The following is a 25038-nucleotide window of genomic DNA, read 5'->3' as shown; positions in this document are numbered from 1 at the left end:
TGGCTGTCCACCTGCCTTTCTGGCATCTCCACCTTGTGTCCCGCAGGCGTCTCACTGCGGGTTGTGTCATCGGACAGCAAGGCAGGTGCTGGCATGGTGGGGAATTGCCCACAGGCCTTGTGAGGGCTGGAGTGGGACTACCATGACCCAAGCTACAAGAGGAGACAAGCCGGGCTCTGCCGGCCCCCCCAGCTGCCTCTCACCTGCAGCAAGCAGTACTGGCTGTAGCCGTTGCAGGGGATGGACTCAAGGCTGAGCCTCTGGAATGGCAGCGTGGCCACACCATCTGGTAGCCAGCCGCCTCCCCGAAGAGCTGGCCTGGACACAGGAGGATATTGGTTTTACTGTGAGTTTTATCTTACTGTATCCCAGCTGACTTGGGCTCTGGCTTGTAAAGAGCATTGCAACGGAGCCCCTGAATGTCTGTCATTGCCTACGTATTGTGCATGCCAGTGTATCTCCCTCCCCCTCCGACACACACACCAGTGCCCATCACGCCACCGGCAGCCCTTCCTCAGACACAGCCCATCCTCCCTGATCACTGCCACGAACCCAGCACTGTCCACCCAGCACAGCCTCTAAACCACTTTGTGTGGCTAAGGCTGCTGGGCTGCCAGAACTCTCTCTCCTTTCCCACTGGGGTTGCTCTAGATTTGGGTCCCCATTTCGCTGGAAGCATCTGGAAGGACACAATCTGTGGTCACACTCCCAAGCTCACAGCCCTACTCACAACCAGGAGCCCTATCAGAAAACATCCCAAACCACTGGGGCAGAGGAAGAGTCCTTGTAAATATTTGTCTTTCTTCTCTATTGAATTCAAGCTGTTGGAGCTTTTATTACTAGCGTGTGGGCTCTTCTCTCCGTGGGGAGGGGAACTCAAGATCACTAACCAGAAATGTGACTGGAAACTAGCCCCAGGGCTGCCAGGTTGGCTGGCTTTATTTTTAACAGCCCAAGAACTAGAAAGTGAAAGTCGTGCGTCTCTGCCTAAGCAGCAGCTCTGACACAAGGACAAGCTCTCCTCTGCTGTTAAAAACAGAAGGAAAAAGGGTAGGAATAAAGAATTTGCCAGACTGGGCCGGCTCCGGTGTCCATCTAGTTTGGTATCCTGTCTGACAGTGGACCAGAGCAGCTGCTTCAGAGGAAGGGGCAAGAAATGCCACCGTAAGCAAATGAGGGATAATCCACCCCTGACATCATAGTTTTCTAATTGATCACTAGCTGTTCACTTCAACCTGACAGGTTTCATTTGATCACCTTTCCAAAACTAATTAACATTAAAACTCTAGATAGCTTTGGGGATAAAATGTCCCATTTCTTTTGGGATCTTGCTAATCTTGGTCCGACTTCCTGAGGCAGAGAGTTCCACAGTCTAGTCACATGGGTAGGAAAATGTCCTTTGAGCGGTTCTCAAATTCCCACTTTGTTGTGTGGGAGGCATGCAGGCTGGCCATTTCTGATCTCCCTTCACTAGACGTGTCCTTGATGAGAAGTAAGATCCCCTCTCTAAGGCCATATCTGTCTGTGGAGCACTGACACAGGTAGGCAGGGTGGTACAGGACGTTATCAGGAAAGCACTCCTCGTGTGCCTGCAGCTTAGACTGCCACTGCTGCACTCTCACCAGGCCAGCTTATTGTGCGTACACCCAAACGAAACCAGCTAGGGCAGAGACAATCTATCTGCATCTGCACTATGGATATTTTCCAGCACCCCTGACCTACAGGGCTGTGGTGGTAGCAGTGTGTAGTGCCAACCTGGCCTCAAACTAAAAAGTAACCGTTTTCATGGGCATTTTTCCAGGCCTCCTACTCGCTCTCATAGCCTGGCTCTGAACCCCACTGAATTCTGCTCTATCCTATTGGGGGGAGGGGGCGCGAGCAGGATTGTGCCATGGACAGGAAGGGATGTTGAGAGGTCTCTAGTCCAGTCCCCTGCCCTGAAGCAGAACTTAGTATTATCTAAACCAGGGGTTCTCAAACTGGGGGTTGGGACCCCTCTGGGGGTCCTGAGTTTGTTACAGGGGGGGTCATGAGCTGTCAGTCTCCACCCCAAGCCCTGCTTTGCCTCCAGCATTTATAATAGTGTTAAATATAAATTAAAACCACTTCTTTTAATATAAGGGGGGGTTGCACTCCAAGGCTTCCTATGTGAAAGGGGTCACCAGTACAAAAGTTGGAGAACTACTGAGCTAGCCCGTCCTCAAGAGGTGTTTGTCCAACCTGCTCTTAAACCTCCAGTGAGAATCGGTTTCAGAGGGGTTGCCATGTTAGTCTGTATCAGCCAAAACAACGGCCACCTTAGTGACTAACAAATTTATTTGAGTATAAGGTTTTGTGGGCTAGAACTCACTTCATCAGGTGCATGGAGTGGAAAATACAGAAGCAGGTATAAATACATGAAAAGATGGGAGCTGCCTTTCCAAGTGTGACATTTTTTTTTTCAGTGAGATTCTGTAACTTTCCTAGCTAATTTATTCCACTTCTTAAGTACTCTGACAGTTAGGAAGTTTTTCCTAATGGCCAACCTAAACCTCTCTTGCTGAAGTTTCTGAGCTCATTACTGCTTGCTCTGTCCTCAGTGGTTAAGGAAAACAATCTATCACTCTCCTCTTTATGACTGTGTTTTATGTACTTGAAGACTTATGTCCCCCTCAGTCTTCTCTTCTCCAGACTAAACAAACCCGGTGTTTTCAATCTTCCCCCACAGCTCATGTCTTCTAGACCTTTCATTATTTTTGTTGCTGATCTTGGCCCCTGTGTGTGTGGGCAGCGCCCGGCCCCACGGGGCCCTTATCTCGGCCGTCGGGTGTCTGCGGACAGCGCCCGGCCCAATGGGGCCCCAATCTCGGCCATCGCGTGTGTGTGGGCAGCGCCCGGCCTGACGAGGCACCAATCTCAGTCGCCAAGTGTGTGGGGGCAGTGCCCGACTCGACGGGGCCTCGATCTCAGCTGCCGGAGGTGTGGGGGGGCAGCGCCTGGCCCGACGAGGCACCAAACTCAGTCGCCAAGTCTGTGGGGGCAGTGCCCAGCGTGATGGGGGTGTGTGGGGGCAGTGCCAGGCCCCACAGGGCTCTGAACTTGGTTGCCAGGTGTGCGTGGGCAGCGCCCAGCCCCACGGGCCCCAATCTTGGCTGCAGGCTGGGTTTGGGGGCAGCGCCCAGCCCAACAGGGCCTCAATCTTGGCCACCGGGGTGTGTGTGGGGAGGTACTCAGCCCAACGGGGCCCCAAACTCGGTCACCGTGTGTGCGTGCGCAGCGCCTGGCCCCACGGGGCCCCAATCTTGGCTGCCGGGGGTGTGGGGGGAGGCAGCGCCTGGCCCGACGGGGCCTCGATCTCTGCCACCGGTGGTGTGGGGGGGGGGCAGCCGGTGAAGCCCAGCCCCTAGGGCGGCATGCCCCTTCTGCCCCAGCCCCCCACCCCCTCCGGGCCATATGGCTTGCTCCGGAAAGCCCGGTGAGCGGCTGCTGTGCTTCCCCCCACCCCCCCAGCGTGTGAGCTGCGTGGTGCAACACCACTCCCCGCCCCCCCCCCACTCAGCGTGTCAGCTGAGTATTGCAGTCCCGCTCCCCCCCAGGGTGTGAGCCGGGTGGTGCAGTCCCGCGCCCCCCCTCCAACGTGGTGCAGTCTGCCCCCCCGCCCCAGCCCCAGGACAGGGCCGGGAAGCAGAACGGAGCCGAATCTGCATAGGCCCCGCCCCTTTCCCCGATGACCACACCCCTGTCCCAGCCCCGCCCTGTGAGTGGGTTTCTGCTGTGTGCGGTGCTGCGGCATCAGCGACCATGGAGAAACCGAGCGAGGCCGCCGAGAGCGAGGGGTGAGGGGCGCTGCCCTCCCCTCCATCCCAGAGCCACCTACGGGCTCCTGCACCCAATAAACGCCTGGTGCTCCATGACCCCCTCCAACCCATAGACCCCTGGCCTCCCATGGAGCAGCCCAGCCAGGTCCTCTAGTCCATTCTGGGACCCCCTCCACCCCATAAACCCCCACATCGCCTATGGGACCCCCTGCACTCAATAGCCCTCTAGTGCCCCATGAGAACCCCCAGCCAGGGAATCTTCAGTCCCTCCCGGGACCCCCCCCATAACCCCCCAAGTCACCTATGGGACCCCCTGCACCCAATAGCCCTCCAGTGCCCCATGAGAACCCCCAGCCAGGGAATCTTCAGTCCCTCCTGGACCCCCCCCCATAGCCCCCCAAGTCACCTATGGGACCCCCTGCACCCAATAGCCCTCCAGTGCCCCATGAGAACTCCCAGCCAGGGAATCTTCAGTCCCTCCTGGGTCCCCACCCATAACCCTCCAAGTCACCTATGGGACCCCCTGCACCCAATAACCCTCCGGTGCCTCATGAGAACCCCCAGCCATGGAATTTTCAGTCCCTCCTGGGACCCCCCTCTACCCCATAAACCCCCAGGCCTCAACAGGATCCCCTCCTCCACCGCATAGACTCCCCCGACCATAGAGCACATGACCCCTCTCCAGCCCCATACAGCCCCAGCCAGGAACTCCCTGCCCTGCACAGGACCCCCCTTCCTCCATGCCATAGACCCCCCAACCATGGACCACCTACTCTCCATGGAACCCTCTCCTCCATTCCCAGAGACAATCCTGCCTGTCATCAGAACCCCCATCCAGCCTCATAGACCCCCTGCCGCACATGGGAACTCCCCTTCCAGCTTCATAGACTCTCCTCCTCCAGCCCCACCAAGCCAGGCCACCTCCTCCCACAAACACCCCATCTGTCAGCCCCCTTAGTCAGGACCACCCTCCCCCGCAGTCCCCACAGGGAAACCCCATCCTATCCACACAGCCATCCCCAATCCTACACATACTCAGACTCTCGCCTTCCCCACAGAGACAGCCCCCTGCCAAATTCATATGCCCCACAAACCCCCATACAGACCACTGCCCCTTTCTCTACAGACACCCATTTCACCCCATAGCCGCAATCCCCTGTCTCCAGAATTCCCATCTGTTGGAGGGGGTGATATCGCTCTCTCTATTACCCTCTTTTCTGTTCCCCCCACAGCTCCCTCCAGCCCAGAGAGCCCAGCCCCACAGGGCCACCCACCTCGGACCAGGACATGGTGGAGACGATGCCCGTTCTGCCCTCCAACCCCCTCCCCATCTCTGCCACACTTTGGATCCTGGATCACCCATCCACCAGGGGCCTGTCTTCCATCACAGTGCCTATCCGGCTGGATTCCGTCACCTTCCTGCTCAACCAGGCCCTCCTGGGGGCTTCCGTGCCCAGGAGCCTGATGCCCCTCTCTGATGGCCAAGGGCTACTGGTTGGAGGCCATGGTGGAACTACGCCACATGCGATAGGCAGCAGGTGCCAGCCACACTACTGCTGCAGCCCCCAGTGGCCTTGTGCCAATCCCCTGCAGCCCAGTGGCACCCAGCCACCTTCGGTGGGCTTCTGTGGGTCTGGATCCATGGGGCAGAGCAGCACTCGTTCCCAAGAGATATCCAGGGGCCGTGCCGATTGGCAGAACTCCTTTCCAAGATGGGATCAGCGTGGGTCTGCCTTGGCTGTGGGGATAATTGGGAAACAGGGAGGAAGAAAGATTTTATTTGGCCCTTGGGGGGCTGGAAGCCGTGGGGCAAGGTGGGCTCCACCCCATAGAAGGCAGGACTTGGAGGTTCATTGAATGGTCCAGGGCTCAGGTTATGCACCCAGGAAGCGGAAACACGATGGCCACCCATTGGGCACCGCAGAGACCAAGAGATGGCCGGGGAGACTGGACTCTGGAGCAGAAGAAAGTGAGCCAGCCAAAGCCGCGGGGGAAGGTTAAGAGGGGGATTACAAGGGGTCCGCCTCCCGAGGGAGTGTCTTGGAGGAAGCCACGTCTTCCTAACCCAACCTCCCTGCTTCCCAAGGAGAAGACAACTGGGAAATGGAATATGAAGAGTCCTGAGAGCCCCCGAAATCAGCACCAGCCATTCCCCCTCTTCCAGAGGTGGCTTCAAAGGCTCAAACAGCTCCCCTCCAGGAGAAGACAACTCCCCTACCACCTAGCAAAGATGGCTACTACAACTATCTCGAGAACCTCTTCACTGACCTGCCCAAGAAGTCTAGCACCGTCTCAGATCCACGCCTGGAGAGACAGCCCCACGAGGACGCTGCCGAAAGTGGGATACGTTCCCCAGAAGAAGGAGGACAACATGGCCAGGTTTCGGCCAAGCTTGGTGATTTTTCCCATTCTGGCATGTAGACCCTTCTGCTCTGCTATGGAGAACGAGGACAGATTGTGAGCCCTGGGCCATGGAAAGGCTCGTGTCTGTTCCTAAGCTGGGATCTTGTGGTTCTCCTGTTAAACTGCACATCCATTGACAGCTCCACCAGCCTGCTGGGCTCAGCCCAAAGGCCCCAGCACTGGGCTGGGGACAGTTTCAGCCAAGGGTTGGTTTGTTAGTAACCAAGTTCTTTCTCATCCTTCAGACCCTCCATCCATTCCTTGCCTTCTACTCATGATCCTCCATTCCCAAACTCTGTCTTTCTCTGTCCAAAGATTTTGATGTTGAATTAGGTTTAAAACTGAGACGTGCCTAAAAAACAAAAACTAGATCCCGATTTCTGTTGTTTGTTTCTCTTAATTTGTTTCATTCCAAGATTTGGTTTAAAAAAAAACCCTAAACGCCAAACCCAAATCCCATATATTCTCCCCTAGCAGAGTGTCAGTTCATGGGGGTTTGTATCATTTAGTTAGAAACTCGAAGGTTTGCTTTTTTGTTCAGGTTAGAAAATGAAGCTCGAATGAGTGCCCCATATTCTGCTAATTTACAATGTGGTTTACGGGTTTATAAATCCCCCAGATGGCAAATACTTAGCATGTGCTTAGTGGACGTGTTACCCAGGGCACTCAAGTTAACTCCTGCCTAATTTTTCAAGATTAAGGCCTACATTTTTAAACTCGGAGATCTGGGGATTAGTCCTAGGTTTAAAACCCGCCCCAAATATCCCATGTATTTTTACCAATCTCCACACCCCATCCCTGATTTTGTATCATCACATTTGGAATTTCTCAAGATTTGTGCTTTTCTTTCTAGGTTTAAAAAAAACACCCAAAGAACCAGGGTGTTTTGCAGTCTTACTACAGTTGTTCACCTGAAAGTGTTAAGTTGTGCTTGTAAATACAGTTGGATTTCGAGTTGTTTGAATAAGTTGAAATGTTTCTCTGTTTGGCAATGTTTGTCTCTGTGGTGATTTAACACTTTGAATTCAGCTCTCTGTATCAGTCTGTATTGACCTGCTAGCTACACCGGAATTCAGAGCGTAAAGTGGAGGGTTTGACTGATTGCTAAACTATAGATGTTAGACATGCAATACAGTTTCTCTTGACTGTATAGAGATTTAAAAAGTGAATTTAATTTATCACATATGCTGTATATGTCATATCTGCAATGTAACTTCTGTGCACTACAAAGGAAAAAATTGTGAATTTAACTTACTACATTTATGGTTTATCAGTCATTCAAATTGCCCATTTTCACCTCTCTGTATTCCAGAGAAATGTTATTGCACTTAGAACGACATAGAGGTTAAATTTCAATATGATTGGTTGCATATATGACATACAGGTGTAACAATAGAAATTTGCTAGTTTAATCTATATAACCCAGACATTATATTGCATATGATAAAGAGAGAGAGAGGACAGAAAAATTATATTGCTGTTATCTATATGAAAAATAATTCTACCTAAAACCATTTCTGTGCCATGTGTAGAGATTAGAACAGTGAATGTGAATTATTGCATATATATTTATTTTTGTATTACTGCATATGTACCCCAGACAAATTATATTACACATAGAACTATATCTTGTGATATGTGTAAATTAAAATGTTAATATGACTTATTGCAAATATGACATAGATGCATTAATGGAAATTCACCATTTTATTCTATCTAATATATACATTATATCACTTATATGATATATCTAGCACTGAAATTATATTGCTATGATCTCAACATATATGCAATATAATTTCTGTGCTATGTAGAGATTAAAAAAGGTGAATTTGACCTATGCATAGACACATTGCATATATTATTTGCATATTATGTCATCATATATCTGCAGTCAAATTTCCCATTTGAATGTATAGCACAGAGAAATTGTGTGATATGTGCATCTTTAGCAATAAGTAAATTCACTGTTTAACTCCTTGTATAGTGGAGAGAAATTATACTGCATATGTGAATATATATTCCGGCAATGGCATCTGACCTCAAAGAATGATTCATCAAAGATCCATGTGTATGAACACCAGGGAGCATTATTATTGGATTATGGCTTGGGGGGTTATTTTTAACAGAGGCCGTGAGGTATTAAGAGCAAAAGATGCTTTCAGATTCATCATGAAACCCGTCCTTTTGAAATCCAATGAGCGAAGCGTCACCCTTTGGTTACGGTGTTTGGCGATTTGTTTTAAAAAAAGCATTGGGCTCATGTGTGTGGTTTGTGTCAAGAAACAGCCTCAGATCTTCAGAGCAAAAGCCCAAGAGTTGAATTGGGTGTTTTGTCTTGAAAGGGGACCAGTGTTGGATCTCTCAGGATGGGAGACGGCGACCACAGTGGGACCCCCACGATGTCAATATTGGCTGTGTTCTGAGGAGGCTTCATAATAACTGTAACTGAATGTAACTTAGGACCGGTTGGCATTGGTTCAGTTCTCTGCAGTTGTGAATAAAGGTTTTGTTCCTATTTCAGCTGTGTTGTGGTTTGAGGGATTATATTTTGGTAGGACTTTACTTGGAGGATTTGGGAAAGTTAAAGGATTGGAGAATGGGACATGGGGCCTTTCCCCTCTAGGAGGCACTGGCTCTGATCCAGCCCCAGGATGAGGCCTGGCTGGCTCAGGGGTGCTGGAACTGAGGTGAAAAACGGCCTGTATTTTCAACAGGCCAGTTCCTATAGAAGCAGCAACAGACTTTCTTGGAGTGCTGGCTCCTACATAGCCCGTCACTGAGCTGGTGTCTATGAGTAGCAGGGAGAAGCACAAGTGTTTGGGATCAAATTAGCACCGTACAGAGAAAATTGAAGGGTATCAGGAAGGGCTCTGTGCCCGACTCCAGAGGGGCTGCATCTCAGCACCAGGTGAGGGATCCCAGTGTAAACCGCCTCCACCCCAGGAGTGGCTGCCTCTCAGCACCAAGAGAGAGAATTCTGTATGAAACCTGGACACCTTTCTCCACCACGCTGCCAGGGATGCCCCTGTCTGGCCACGCAAGGCTCTCAATGGAACTGACTGATTTGTCAAGTTGTGTTGAGTGTCCCTTGGGGCAGGATTGCTGGAACTGCAGATCCGGGCTTTCTCAAACCACCTGCTCCCTGCCATGCCCACCCCCACCCCCTGCCATACCCATCCCCTGGCGTTAAGTCCTGTAGTGGGTGATTTACATCAGTGGGAGCTACATTTTAGTGCAGATGCTTACAGAGTTAGGTTGACACCGGGGCGGCTCTAGGCATTTTGCCTCTCCAAGCATGGCAGGCAGGCTGCCTTCGGCGGCTTGCCTGCGGAGGGACCGCTGGTCCTGCAGCTTCATCCCAGGGTGGTGGTTGTGGGGGCGGTGAGGGGACAAGGAGCAGGATGGGTTGGGGATTCTGAGAGGAACAGTCAGGGGGCAGGAAGTGGGTGGGGGTCAGATAGGGGGCAGGTCCAGGCTGTTTGGGGGGGGGGCACAGCCTTCCCTACCCTAAAGCTCATTCAGCAGTTTGAGGCTTGCAGACAGCTATTTAACACAAAGAGCCAAGCTTTTATCTTTTCCCTTAGGGCTACCATCCCTTTCACTTCTCAAATGCCAAATTATAGTCTACATTTAATTTCAGTGCCACAGGGAGATTCATGTCAGGGGAGGGTAGTTTCATTTCAAAGTAGCCACTTTAGATTAACAGTGATAGAGCCAGGAGAGCCACAGGGAGGGATCACATAAGAGCAATATCCTACACCACCTACCTCCTTCCCAACCCTACCAAGGGAGACCCCCTTCCCCTGCATTCCCCGAGGCTCCAGAGGGGTTAATTCAGTGGTTCTCAAACTTTTGTACTGGTGACCCCTTTCACATAGCAAACCTCTGAGTGCGACCCCCCCCTTATAAATTAAAAACACTTTTTAATATATTTAACACTATTATAAATGCTGGAGGCAAAGTGTGGTTTGAGGTGGAGGCTAACAGCTTGCAACCCCCAGTAATAACCTCGTGACCCCCGAGGGGTCCTGACCCCCAGTTTGAGAACCCCTGCGTTAATTTAATTTTGGCACCCTGTGTCCATTCACACGCATGTGCTATTTTGAGCATTTCAGTTTTCACAACATAGGCTCGTCCCAGATTCTGGAACAAGCTGAAATGCTCTGTTCATGGAGTATGTACATAAGCTATACTAAAGACAAACCCACGGTAACCATCTCCAGTTTGTGAGGGTCCCCATGGAGCCAGTGTCTAGGAAACAGATAAATGCATGGAGGTAAAGTCCATCAATGGCTATTAGCCAGGATGGGTAAGGAATGGAGTCCCTAGCCTCTGTTTGCCAGAGGGTGGAGATGGATGGCAGGAGAGAGATCACTTGACCATTACCTGTTAGATTCACTCCCTCTGGGGCACTTGGCATTGGCCACTGTCAGTAGACATGACACTGAGCTGGATGGACCTTTGGCCTGACCCAGTGTGGCCATTCTTATGTACTTACATTCTAATCTAAACGAACCCAAAGTTATGGAGAGAGATATGAGTCAAGGAAGCCAGCAGAGTATCAGAAACCTGGGAAAATCTCTGACTGGATGGGCTCAGGTGCTTGGTCACAAGCTGAGGTGGTTCAAAAGTTTTGGATTTTTTTAAGCAATTTTTTTTATTGTTTCTTTAAACAATCAAACACAGCAAGCAGCAAATATTTGACCACACATTTCTGAAACCCCAAACCATGTTCAGGTTTTGGCAGACTAATTTCAGATTTTCAATTAAAAAAACACAACAAATTTTGAAGGAAAGCAGACATTTCCTTGATTTTTTTCTGCTTTTAACCCCCCCTAGTTTTCGATCCAAAAAAAGTTTTGACAGAAAATATTTGTCCAACCCCTTTAATGAGCTTTAGTACCTTTTAGCACTAGCTGATGCTGAGAACCAGTGATACTTTGTAAAGGTGACTTGAAAAGAAGTTTTCTCAAAACTGGGTTTGTGCTGAGATGCAGAAGGTTTTTAAATGTTTATTTTTCCCAGGGCCGCCCGGGGGAGGGGAGCAAGTGGGGCAATTTGCCCCGGGGCTACAGGGGTCCCCACACGAATATAGTATTTTATAGTATTGCAACTTTTTTTTTTATGAAAGGCTCCCAAAATTGCTTTGCCCCAGGGCCCCTGAATCCTCTGGGTGGCCTTGCTCCCCTCCTCCACTCCTTGTAGGCTTTCTGCTTGTTCTTTATCAGTCTAGGAATTGGGAGGCCTGTGCCTTTAAGAACCCAGCCCCAGGAACCTGCCCTCTGCTCAGGGGCTAACATGCAGCATCCTATGAGGAGACCGAAAAAAGCCTCTGTGCCCCCAAACCCCTAGATCTGCAAGCACAGCAGGTGGCTCATCCCATGGGGTCACTGTTCCCCCCTCTTGCCCTCCCTGGATGGGGGTTTTGTCCCCATACAGGATCTGGCAGCATCTCCCCCCTGGGCTTGAGCCAGGCTCTCACATCCCACCCCTGCTTTTTCCCCTCTAGCCCCTCTTCTGCCTCTACCTACTGTGAAAGCTGGCTGACCTCCCTTAATAGATTACAAGCGGCCAGTAGGTGGGAGGGGTGAGTACTGCTCATGGACACAGCAGCCTGAACTTTTTCACTATCTCTTTTCCTCTGCCTCAAAGCAGGAAGATCCTGCTCCAAACCAGTCAGTACTACCCAGATAAGGGGAACATGAGATTTTACACTTACCAATCAAGTATTAACACACAAGGGTCTTTGTCTGAATGTGTATAAAAGGTTTGTGAAATTTGTGTAAGAGAGAGTCTTTTGTACCAAGGTACAGGCTCTCCTTTTTCTGAAGAATAAAGCATTTTTCCTTATCCCTGTCAGGCTGTTAATTTGCTCTCAGCTAGGCAAACCCAATATTTCGGTAACAGTTTCTGGCGACTCCGCCGGGACTCTCCTAGCTTGGACATTGGACTCCGGACGGCTGCAGCGAACTAGAAGTGGTGCCACTGGAGTGCTTAACCCCTCTTCCTCACTTCTCCGCAGCCCCTGGGGTTCATGATCCGATAAGGTGAGCCCTAATAAAATAAAAAAATACTATCTGGTTCTGGTTAGAGGCGAGCCTGTTATCTGGTTCTGGTGCACTATCTGGTTCTGGTTCTAGTTCTGTTCTGTTTAACCGGTTACTGTTGTTTTTCTGCTCTGTATACATTTGAGCGTTAGGAGTGTGGGCGGAACTGAACCTCTCATTCGTAATTCCTCAGAGTGAAAGCCATGCGTGCGAGGAAGCTCTAAGGTAAAATTAAAATCCTTCTGTCCCGTCCCCTGTAGCGGTCAATATAATAAAAATAAAAAAATCTAAATTAAACTGTAATTTTTCGGTAACACTACAGTAGCTTGATACCCCCGACCAGTACATTTCTGCCCCCTGCTCAGACCCTGACAGCCGCCCCACTGTGATTTCCCCCTTTGATCCTTTTTAAGCCCTCCAAAGAGCCGGTGTGAGGTTTTATTTTATTTTACTTAGTAATTCATTTTGTTCTATCTGTTACTACTTGGAACCAGTTAAATCCTACTTTCTGTTTTTAATAAAATCACTTTTTACTTATTAAGTGAAAGGTGGATGCAGTGGGAGAATTAGCTGGGCTTGCAGACTCTTATGAGCAAGCACAAGCTGCAGTCAAACATAAAGCACTGGCAGAGGGGTCCAGGGTTGGGGGGAAGCAGAATCACCGTTTTGCCCCTGGGAAGGAGGAGGCTGGGCGGTCACCTCCCCATTCCCCTGGTACTGGTCCCAAATTTCCTGTGCAAGCAGAGGAGGCCTAGAGGTGCTAGCATTGTAAGTCCACTGAGCACCTGAGGAGTAAGTGTCCCATGCTGAGTGGGAACAAGCAGCAAGTAACTCATGAAACTGCTGCTTCTCAGAGCCCAGCTGCTGCCTCTCTCCACACAGGATTTGTAAAGCTTGCTTCCACACAACCAGGCAATGAGCATATGCACACTGTTAAATTGAATGGTGAAGTGCTTCTGGGATTGAGGGACACAGGTGCTGAGATTCCCGTGGTCAGGAGGGACCTGATCCAGGAGAAGGATTCGTTGCCAGGTAAAATGGCAGAATTAGAGCTGGTTGGGGGTTACAAAGTCCTTGCAGCTTTAGCTAAGGTACACACGCAAACTCGGGATTTGCGGGCTGAACTGACTGTTGCAATGGTGGCACACAATTTTGCACCATTTCTACTTGGGAATGATTTCTTCAATGTGGTAGAATCTGTCCCAGGGGTTGGTTAGCAGGGAGCAGGAATCTTGTGCTAACAGCCTCGGGGTGGGGGGGTGTTGAAGTCACAGGGACTTCTGGGGGAATAGGAGGGTGTCTCTTAGATTCCTCTCCAGCAGTAAAGGATGCAGCTTCGGGGGCAAGAATGGTTGTGGCCAGTTCCTGAGCCTGAGGGCTCCAGGCAAGTTCCAGAGGGAGGGGCTGGACAAAGCCAGCTCCTGTCCCGTAATCATCTCCCTGGGGGAGGGGGATGTACCACCTTGTAACAAGGAAGCCACCCCGGCTGCTGACTGCCAGGAATTTGCAGGTCAGCAGAGGGCAGGGCCTGTCCTGGGGTGCACAGAGACATGTGTCCTGAAGGTGAGGGTTGGGGTCCCGGTGATAGCTGGTAGCTGTGAGCCCACAGCTGGACCAGGATCACCTTCCCTTTTGGGGGACACAGGGATGTCTGACCCAGAGGGGAGCCCCGAGAGGGAAGCCCAGCCAGAAGGTGAGGGGGGGAGGGGGAGGTTCCACCCACCTTTTGTAGGGAGGGACTTTCCCAGAAGGAGGATGAAAAGTCTGCATTTCAAATGCCAGCCCCCTCTCCTGTGGATCAGGTTTTAAGGGAAACTGGGGGGTCAGGTCTCCTGGGGTGGGGGGGGGTACATCCAGCTGTCCTGTTGGGAACAGAAATTGGGGTGCCCAAAGGGGTCCAGAGCACCCCATTGAAAGATGTTGTTCTTGCTACACTTGTAAGAGATAAAACTCTCCCTCCAAGATTGGGGGTGGGAGGGATCTCTGCATGGGTGGAGCTTCACAAGTGTGTGGGGTCCAGCACAGAGAAATTCCAGAGGGAGGAGCTGAAATCAGGCATGGTTGCAGTGCACCCTTTCCTGGCCAAAACCCTAAACACAGGCCTGAATTAGAATCCTTCCCAAAGAGGCAGAAGAATCTGCATCAGAGTGTGTACCAGAGGGCACAGAGAACTGGGAAAATGCAACAGACACTAAACAAGTCAAACTGAGTGAAAGAAGTCTGTCCAGCGTAGATTTGCTGTTAACCTTGTGTCTTTTGCAAATTCACCTATGGGATAAAACAAAGGAATTCATACTTCATAAAGCCTTTTACAATGTGGGACGTACCTGATTTGTGGAAGAAACTGTTGTACATGCTAGGGATGGTGACAAGACAGCCCCACAAGCATGATCCTTTTCAGCCTATACCTGTAAAGAGACTGGAAGCTTGGCACAGCAGCAAAAGCACAACAGGCCCATGCTGTTGTGTAGAAGGGGAAACTGAGGCACACCGCCTCATGGCATTGGTGTCTAAATGCCAAGACACCTACACTTTAACAGATACTACTGTCTGCGTTCTGTTAGCAATACTACACCCCGTCCTGTTTTCAGGTCTCTGGGGACCAGGAACCCCCAAACTGGCGGGGACACATGAATGACATCATATGGGTTAAAGGTACAGAAAAGGAGTGTGAGACACAAACAGCATCCCTCCCCTTTTGCAACTAGTTGTAGTTTCACTATACTGTGTCAGGGTTCCCTCCCCACTTTGAACTCTGGGGTAGAATTGAGGGGACCCGCATGAAAGATCCCCTAAGCTTATTTCTACCAGCTTAGCTTAAAAACTTCCCCACGGCACAAATTCTTCCTTGCTCTTGGACGGTAAACTGCCACCACCAAGTGAGTTAGACAAAGATTCAAGGAAAAGAACCACTTGCAGTTCCTCTTCCCCAAAATATTCCCCCCAAGTCCCTTCACCCCCTTTCCTGGGGAGGCTTGAGAATAATATCCTCACCAATTGGTACAATTTCCTCCCTAGGGCAATTCCTTCCTCTAATATTCTGCTCTCATGATATACCTGAGGCATGGGAGCCAGATCACCAGCTGTGGAAATCAGCATTGCATCCTAGCCCTGAGAGTGCTGTGCATTCAGTGACTGACCCAAATCCTGCTCAAGTCAACGAAAGTCTTAATGGGCTTTGCATAAGGCCCATACAGCAGTGGTTTTCAACCTTTTTTCATCTGAGGATCCCTAAAACGTTTTAAATGGAGGTGCAGATCCCTTTGGAAATTTAGACAGTATGCAGACCACAGGGGTCCATGGACCACAAGTGGAAAACCACTGCCCTAGAGAGATCACGGTATCGGAGGAGAGATCTGAATGTGGATTGACAGGAGTACATTACAATTGTTCCCATTATAATTACTTTGTTACGAGAAATGGTAATTGGCTGGCATCTCATCCCTCCTGGAGTATGAGTTCTATCCTGTGATGGTAAGTGTGTAGGAGCTGGGATCATATCTTTATGTCTGGTGGGCACTAGTACAGTAATAAAACTTAGAATAAGAGAGAATAACTACATTGACAAATGCATGGTGAAGAGCACATCATGTGACCACTATTTATTTTCATAAACACGAGGTATTTCAAAATGCTCTAAGAAGCAGCACTAAATGCACTTCCTTGGAAGAAATTAAAAATGGAACTTTGCAGCTAGCCAGTTCTATGCACCAAACGTTAACAAATACATCAACTGGAAGAAACAGGCTAGGACAAGGCATATTTAGTAAATTTCTTTACAAAAGTTTTCTTAGTACAAAAAAGTGATACAGTAATATCTGCTCCCAACTTTCAGAACTCATTTTTATATGAAAATATAAGTATCAAATGTAGCTATGTCTCAGCATCATACTAAAGTATGCACTGTACTAATTCTTACCCTGCCTGGATAAGAGAGATTAACAGTATATTTGTATACAAAAACATGCTCCTCAAACACTGAGGTATTACTATACTTAGGTATGGACTTCCAGTCGAATACTGGTAGCAAGAGCCACCTCTCATAATCCAAAACAGGTACAAAAGGCAAGTGTGGACGTCATGTTGACAGAAAATTCCCACAGAGGTACAAATGGTAATTCCTGAAGTTACATCTGGTAGAACATAAGCACCATTCAAAATTAGGAATGAATGTTTTTAAACTGAACTAGGTGCCATCAGTAGCTCCAAATGCTCACAATTTTTAAAGAACATCTATAGTTCTTAAGAAACAGCACGAGGGCAGTGCATCGTTTGGCAGTCTGTTGAACTCCTTGCAAGAACATCCATGTGCTCTGTACCTGGATAATATAGTTCTTCAACTACTTCAAGGATCAGATCAAAAGTATAACCAACATTAACATCAGAAAACACCATTTTTTAAAAAAGAATCAGTTGTGCAAAGTGGCAGTGTCATAGATAGTAGAAGTTAATAAAACAGAAGTACTTTATATCTCTTTTGCCTGTAAAGGGTTAACAAGATCAGTGAGCCTGGCTGTCACGTGACCAGAGGACCAATCAGAGGACAGGATACTTTCAAATCTTGAGGGAGGGAAGTTTTTTGTGGGTGCTGTTAGGTTTTGGTTGTTGTTCACTCTGGGGGCTCAGAGGGACCAGATGTGCAACCAGGTTTCTCTCCAATCTCTCCAATCCAGGCTCTTATAAGTTCAGAATAGTGAGTACTAGGTAGATAAGGCGAGTTAGGATTATGTTTGTTTTTTTTATTTGCAAATGTGTATTTGGCTGGGAGGAGTTCAAATTTGTATTTTACTGAAAGGATTTTAATTTGTACTTGTATACTTAGGCTGGGAGGGTATTCCCAGTGTCTATAGCTGAAAGACCCTGTAACATATTCCATCTTAAATTTACAAAGATAATTTTACTGTTTTTCTCTCTTTAATTAAAAGCTTTTCTTGTTTAAGAACCTGATTGTTTTTTTATTCTGGTGAGACCCCAGGGGACTGGGTCTCGATCCACCAGGGAATTGGTGGGGAGAAAGGAGGGAAGGGGGAGAGAGAGGTTAATTTCTCTCTGTGTTAGGATTACTTTCTCTCTCAGGGAGAGTCTAGGAGGGGGAGAGAGAAGGAGGAGGAAAGGTGATTTTTCCTCTCTGTTTTAAGATTCAAGGAGTTTGAATCACAGTAATCTTCCAGGGTAACCCAGGGAGGGGAAGCCTGGGAGAGGCAATGGTGAGGGGAAGGGTTTATTTTCTTTGTGTTAAGATCCAGAGGGACTGGATCTTGGGGGTCCCCAGGCAAGGTTTTGGGGGGACCAGAGTGTACCAGGCACTGGAATTCCTGGTTGGTGGCAGCACTACAAGTACTAAGCTGGTAATTGAGCTTAGAGGAATTCATGCTGGTACCCCATCTTTTGGACGCTAAGGTTCAGAGTGGGGAATTATACCATGACAGGCAGTGACTCTTCAGGGCAGGTAAAAAAAAGTTTAGGAAGTCTCCATGTGTTCTATTCCCTTTAGCAACTGCTGTTGTCTGGCCTGCAATTTCCTTTTCTAGCAATAACTTGTGTTCCTCTGCCTGAAAGGAATGGATATAATCAATGGCTTTAGTCAAGATGTGTATTTTTGCAGTTTTCTCATCTTTAACCAGTTCAAGTACATGGTCCCTTAACGTGAGTAAACTAGACCGCAGAGCCTTATTCCAGTGATGTTGCAGACTGTTGTGGCGTAGACGTTTGCTATTCTCTGACTCTGCATTTCGAGGACTTGAACTCTTAGGCTCTGGTTAGATCACAGGTTTTATGACATGGGGCACCTCCTTTTTTAGCTTTTCCTGCAGCGAGGCATCTTCACTTTCAATGTATGGGGAAAAGTAATAATAACAGTTGTGAATTGGGGTGCAATGCTTTAGAACAGGGATCCCCAACGCGTTGCCTGTGGGTGCCATGGTGCCCACTGGGGCGCCTAAGTGTGCCCGTTTACTGGCTGGTGGACAAGCATCCGCCGAAATGCCGCCGAATTTTGGTAGCATTTCAGCAGCGATGCCCCTGGATGACGCCGCTTGCCGCTGACAAGCAGTGTCATCCAGAGGCGTCGACACTGAAATGCCACTGAAATTCAGCAGCATTTCTGTGGTGACACCTCTGGATGACGCCGCTTGTCGGCGGCATTTCAGCAGATGCTTGTTCACCACCATGATCCTCTGTGGCTTATTTTCTGGCACCCACCAAATGAAAAAGGTTGGGGACCACTGCTTTAGAACAATATTCATAACAGTCTTCTTGGAGGAAAAGTGCCTTTTCTCCACTGCTAGAACCTCAATGTCTTCCACTTCATCCTCTTCCTCATCTTTCGAAATACAAAATATAAAGAAAGTTCTCTCCAAACTATATTCACACAGGACCTTGACATTTAAAAACTAGTAACATATCTGTGTGGATTCTCAGGACAAACAGCAAGCCAGAGCTTTTTAAGTGTTCAAAATACGCACTAAAAGCCACAATGCAGTAATTGAGGATAAAAATAGGGGGCATATACTAACTCTCTACAGAGAGGAGATAGACAGTTACACACACACAATGCGTACACTCACACCCAGACACAATAAGTGGGTATCTCTGCAAAATTTAAATTAGAACCCTAAAACAGTTAGTTTTCTGCACTTTCAAGCTGTACAATAGGAGGACACAAGAAGGTGCAACCCAAATAAACACACTAGAGGACACAGTATTAGAGAAAATGCCCTAATTTATACTTTAACCATCAAACTGAGGCACAGACACACATGCATGCATGCACACACAAACACACACTCGTGCACGCACACATAATATCACAACACCTCCCTTGCTTGATCAAAAAGGAACCAGAAAACTAAAGACACTGGATTTGTTCTGCTGCAGAATGTGAAGCCGTTCCAGTCTGAGAGTCTCAGTAAGATAGTGTTCTGGGTTACTGCCAAGAAGATCGCTCCCGTTGGGAGAAAGTGCTGCCTCACCAAAAGCTGTCCTGTCACAGACATTAAAGGGACATTGAAACAGGAGACTTGCCATCAAGTTTAGGATAATGATCATATAGATCTACTCATTTATGTACGAGAAACTGTGCTTACAGTTGAACTGGGCTTCTCCTTTGCAACTACAGATGGGTTTTTTATATGAGGGGATTTTTTTTAGCATTCTGGATTTTTCTCTCTGTCTTAATCCAAAAACCCAAAGTCAAACATTTGCCTGCTAAATTATTAGTCTGCCCAGCTGTTTAAAAGCCGTGTACGGTGCAGGATTATTTTACACTAAAAACGCATATCGGCAATGCACTATTTACACAATACATGCTGCATAAGCTGCATTTATTTGGCACATGAATGAATTCTGAGAGAAATCACACTGTAGGCTTTGGCGTGGGAGAAGATTAAAAAAACAAACAAACTCACTCTAGTTCATCCAGCATCTGTTAGGTAAAAACGTGCCCAGGATAGGATGCCCTTTCGTTATATACCACTGTCTGCTTTATCATCAGCTGCCTGTAGAAGGACCCCTTCAAGGAATCCTTTCCAAAAGGCAACGCCCTGCGACAAGCATGCTGCTACCTATGGCACACCTATATACCAGCTAGAACTGGGAGGGGGAAAAACACCTGCACCCCACTTGGACAGTGACGGGTTTAGTTCCCGGCTATGTTTTTCTTAATAAAGAAAAGCAAGTGAGAGTGGTCTGGGATTTACAAGCTTTCCCCTCTTCCAGACTAACTTTCATGGCACCATATATCCCTCTGACCTCTTCTGAAGCTGCTGCTGGTGGATTCTCTCCCAGCCTCCCCTCTCTTCAGCTGCAGGAGTTCCCAGGCCTTAAGGTAGGGGTAGTCGAGAGGAAGCCCATGGGCCAAATCTGGCCCACCAGAGGTTTTTGAACAGACCCCATCATCTTTTTATGAACTTGTTGTCACCATTAGCGGTGTTATTTTGTGTATTATTTTCTCTGGAGTCTGGACCTTGACCAAGACCTTTGGACTTTGACAAAATAGAATTGATGACCCTTGCCCTAGGGCTCACACCACTGTCACATTCTGCAATAGCTGTTCTTCTCCAGCTCCACCCATCTCCCCTCGCTTCAGCTGCCATTTTACTTACCCCCTCCTCTCTTGCGCTGCACAAGGCAGGGGGGCTTCCTCAAGCACTGAAGAATACAGCCACCCACTTTTCCTCAAGCTTTTTTTTTAATTAACTCACTGAGATTCAAGAAACAAAGGAAAGGGGTAAGACCTAGGGCAGGGGTGGGCAAACTTTTTGGTGCAAGCTCTGGCTGGGGGTGTGGGCTCTGCACGTTCCAGCAGCAGGCGGGATGCATCTGTGTTCCTTGGTGGTTCCAGTCCAACAGAGCTGCAGGACTCGCCTACTGTACTTCCAATTCCTGCCCCACCCCTCGGCTTCCAGCAGGGTGGGCATGGCTTTCAGGGTTCTGCACGAGAGAGGCCCTGTTGCGATCCTTCCCTTGCACTCTCTGTGGGAGGCCACACCTCATTGCTACAGTCACATAGTCCACAGCTAGAGTGTGAGAGAGCCATTCACCTCCATGGACATGCTAATTTCATCCCCGTCCCTCCACTTATCCCAGCTTTCCTCTCTGCATTAATTCTCACTCACACACAGGATCTCTGTGCACCTCCCTTCCTGGGACTGGCTACACATGTGGGGAGGGCTCAGGTGGTTCTGACACAGGCAGGGGTTTAACACCACAGCTGTGTGTGGCTCAGCAAGTCCCCCAAAGCCCACAGACCTTGAGAACTCCTAGTGAGGGTGTGACAGCTCTCCCAGAGATTGGCCTCTCCCATGAGGGCTCAATGTCCATGTTTCCATCTGTTCAGATCCCGCAACCCCCAGCAAATCATGGGGTCATTCAAAACTGAAGATGTGCCTTTTGTGACAAATACTCCACAAATCCTCAGTGCACTCTGCTCATGACTGATTTCACCCCCTGAGCAGGACTCCCCATTTCCAAACCTGACCTGATCGCCTGGCTGGAAGCAGGGGAAGATCCATGGGTCCCAAATCTCCAGGCCTCCAAGCAAATCAGCATCACAAGAGGCACCTCCACAGGTGAGGAGTCAGTGATACTGACACAGAAACTATCTGGCAAATGAAGGAAAAAGCTGAAAATCCCCAAAATGTGCTATGAGCCCCCCTCAGTTCTGCATCATCTCACCCAGGTCAGGCTCTGCTCAGCAGCACGTGTGGTATCATCATGGCAGATATCGCTCATGGCTTCCCACACACCCTGTTCGCTATCAGGAGTTTTCTCCCTGATTTCGCTTCCCTGTGAGTATTTGGATTCTGTCTCTACACGCCACCCAATTTCTCAGTCTCACAACAGTTACCACATTGTGTTTTCCCTCTTTACTACTCCCCTTTGTGTCCTTTCTGCCAGCCCAGGCACTGACTCCTGCCTGGATTCTCTCTCTCTCCCCCAACAGGTGACGAGACAATGAGTGAGAATGAGGAGGGGAATCCACAGCAAGAAGGTCCTGAGAACTGCAGGGGAGGTTTCTGAGAAGAGCAGATGGGAATTTTTCCCAGTGCTGGGAACAAAGAAAAGTCTGCAGTAATTGGGACAGGTCAGAGAAGAAGCTGGGAAACCACCCAAGAAAGCAAGTGCATGACTCCTTAGAATGTGAGGGAGGAGACAAGGATCCCAAAGAAACCACAACCCCACAGACAAATCCCAAGGAAAAGAAACCCTATACATGCTTGGACTGCAGGAAAATCTTCAACTGGCTCTCAACTCTTACTATCCATCCGAGACTGCATGTAAGAGAGAGACCCTATAGATGTATCGAGTGTGGGAAAAGCTTCAGCAACAGATCACAGCTTGTTAGACACCAGCGAACTCACACAGAGGAGAGACCGTATAAATGTTTGGACTGTGGGAAAAGCTTCAGTCAGAGCTCAAGTCTTAAAACTCTTTGGAGACTGCACCCGGGAGAGAAACCATATAAATGCCTTCAGTGTGGGAAAAGCTTCATTAATGGATCAAATCTCATTTCACATCAGAGAACCCACATGGGAGAGAAACCCTATAAAAGCCTTGAGTGTGGGAAAAGCTTCACTGACAGATGAAGACCCATTAAACATCACAGAAGCCACACAGGAGAAAAACCCTATAAATGTCTCCACTGTGGGAAAAGTTTCAGTCCGCGCTCAAATCTTATTAGACATCAGACAATCTACACACGAGAGAAACTCCATAAATAACTGGATTGTGGGAAAAGCTTCAACAACTGCATGAAAACATTTAATCTGAGCTCACACATTGTTCCCCATTGAAAAACTCACAGAAATAAGACCTTGAATGTGTGGGAAGCGTTATCTGGTGCTTGCAGGGCATCAAGCCTCAGCAAATTGATACAGGGAAGAGCCCTCTCAGATGTCCTTAGCATGGAAAATGCTTCAGTTGGAGCTAACACCACATTGGACACCAGAGACTCCTCCACACAAGGGAGAAATTCAGTGTCCTGACTAGAGCTGGCCATAGGAAAAACTCCATTTCCTAATTCCCACACACATTGGTGGTACTTAGCTCCCAAGTATCCAGCTGCCCATGTCTGGGGGCAGGTTCCAGCAGCAGCTGACCAGAGCTGTGGAGTGACCCTCTGATTTTGCCTGGTCTAAGCTAATGGCATGCAGAGGAGGAGAAGCCCCAATCAGCCCCTCCTCCCTGCCACAGCCCTGGGCCTTTCTGCCTCCTCCTAACCAGCTGGGGGAAGGGAGAGAGAAACTCCTCCAGAAGCTCCCTCTGCCTGGACAAAGTCCCCCCTCCCTTCCCCAAACATCTTATATTTTCTGAACCCCCCAATGAGCAGAGTGTTTATTAGAGTCTTGTGACCACCTGGTCTCACATTGCTCCAGGTGACACCAAAAACCATTCATTTTTTGTAGATTGACTCCCACAGAGACCAGGATTAAATAGAGTCTAAAAGTGCTGGAGCGGGGATAGGAAAACAGGGTGGTTTGGGTTCTGTGTTATCTGAGGGTGATGAAGTGAGTTGGAGGGATTCCCTCCTCCTCCCTTCACTGTCACGCTCCACTCCGACACAGCAGAATCTCTCCAAGCCTTGGAGAGTTCATCCTCTCCTCACTCTGCCCCCCACTTCCCAGCATGGCACTTGCCACAACGTTCTGTGTTCTCCGTGCTTAGGAATCACACTCTCATTTCTTTGACCCTGACTCAGACACCTGAGGCTACGGATGGAAGTGTCCCAGACCTGGAGAAGGAACTGAAATGAACCCCAAAGCTGTCTGAGCTTTCTGAGCTTAACTCCCTATTTCCATCTATTGGTAAAGTGGCGTCTGGGCTTTTTCTAGCCAAGTCCAGAACATCTAGAGATGGGAAGATTTTGGCAATAGTTTGTTTTTCTTCCTTTGTTCATTAGGATGATGCTAAAACTTCTGTAAATGACACAACCAGATAATGAGGAGGTGCTGAGTACAGCAGGTTTAACCAGTTTAGAAGAAAATGGATGAATTTGTTTTCTTTCTTTGGGGAGTTATGATGGTGTGAGATTTCACTTTATGGACCTGGAAGTGTCCTGCAGCCTACTGTGTAGTGTTGGGTTTTCTCTCTTGCTCGAGGCTGCTTGGTCCCATCATTTGACGTTAGTTTAGTTTGACAGGATGTAGCACAGCAGAGTGAAGGCAGGGCCTGAGAGAAGAGGCGGAGCAGTGGCAGGATGAGGCGGAGTGAGGACCAGGTCTGGGGGAAGAGGTGGAGCGGTGGAGGGATGAGGCGGAGTGAGGGCGGAGCCTCAGGGGAACAGGCGGAGCAGTGGAGGGGTGAGGCTGAGTGAGGGCAGAGCCTCAGGTGAAGAGGCGGAGCGGTGGGGGGATGAGGCGGAGTGAAGGCGGGGCCTGGGAGAAGAGGCGGAGCGGTGGAGGGATGAGGTAGAGTGAGGGCAGGGCCTGGGGGAACAGGTAGAGCAGTGGGGGGATGAGGCAGAGTGAGGGCGGGGCCTGAGGGAAGAGGCGAAGTGGTGGGGGGATGAGGCAGAGTGAGGGCGGGGCCTGGGGGGAAGAGGCAGAGCGGTGGCAGGATGAGGTAGAGTGAGGGCAGGGCCTGGGGGAAGAGGCAGAGCAGTGGTGGGATGAGGTGGAGTGAGGGCAGGGCCTGGGGGAAGAGGCAGAGTGGTGGGAGGATGAGGCAGAGTGAGGGCGGGGCCTGGGGGAAGAGGCGAAGTGGTGGGGGGATGAGGTGGAGTGAGGACAGAGCATCAGGGGAAGAGGCGGAGTGGTGGAGGGATGAGATGGAGTGAGGGCGGGGCCTGGGGGAAGAGGCAGAGCAGTGGAAGGATGAGGCGGAGTGAGGACAGGGCCTGGGGGAAGAGGCAGAGCGGTGGGGGGATGAGGCAGAGTGAGGGCGGAGGCTCAGGGGAAGAGGCAGAGGAGTGGAGGGATGAGGCGGAGTGAGGGCAGGGCCTAGGGGAAGAGGTGGAGCAGTGGAGGGATGAGGAAGAGTGAGGGCGGGTCCTGGGGGAAGAGGCAGAGCCATGGGGGGAGGAGGCAGAATGAGGGTGGAGCCTCAGGGGAAGAGGCGGAGTGGTGGAAAGATGAGGCGGAGTGAGGGCAGGGCCTGGGGGAAGAGGCGGAGCAGTGGAGGGAAGAGGCAGAGTGAGGGCGGAGCCTCAGGGGCACAGGTGGATCAGTGGGGGGATGAGGTGGAGTGAGAGCAGGGCCTGGAGGAAGAGGCAGAGCGGTGGGGGGATGAGGCAGAGTGAGGACAGAGGCTCAGGGGAAGAGGCGGAACAGTGGAGGGATGAGGCGGAATGA

At 49.5% G+C, this 25038-nt stretch overlaps 1 protein-coding gene across 1 annotated transcript; it reads left to right on the top strand.

Annotated features, from left to right (window-relative positions):
* The first annotated feature begins 3771 nt into the window (after positions 1–3771).
* LOC127033542 (uncharacterized) lies at positions 3772–21769 on the top strand. The gene is made up of 5 exons (XM_050921481.1): positions 3772–3815; positions 5030–5601; positions 5962–6135; positions 21205–21318; positions 21693–21769. The coding sequence occupies exons 1-5, from the start codon at positions 3781–3783 to the stop codon at positions 21767–21769; spliced, it is 972 nt and encodes a 323-aa protein (XP_050777438.1). The 5' UTR covers positions 3772–3780.
* The last annotated feature ends 3269 nt before the right edge of the window (positions 21770–25038 follow it).

Source organism: Gopherus flavomarginatus, chromosome 13 (assembly GCF_025201925.1).
Source record: "Gopherus flavomarginatus isolate rGopFla2 chromosome 13, rGopFla2.mat.asm, whole genome shotgun sequence".
In the NCBI taxonomy this organism is placed as follows: domain Eukaryota; kingdom Metazoa; phylum Chordata; order Testudines; family Testudinidae; genus Gopherus; species Gopherus flavomarginatus.
Note: the sequence above shows the minus strand (reverse complement) of the source record. Positions and strands in the feature narration are given on the sequence as shown.

Bases quoted from the DNA above. Each gene is read 5' to 3' on its own strand.
- LOC127033542 (XM_050921481.1), top strand. From the start codon at position 3,781: ATGGAGAAACCGAGCGAGGCCGCCGAGAGCGAGGG. The intron at 3,816-5,029 runs GTGAGGGGCGCT...TTCCCCCCACAG, and splicing joins GAGGCCGCCGAGAGCGAGGG to CTCCCTCCAGCCCAGAGAGC. The intron at 21,319-21,692 runs GTGAGGAGTCAG...CTCCCCCAACAG, and splicing joins CACAAGAGGCACCTCCACAG to GTGACGAGACAATGAGTGAG.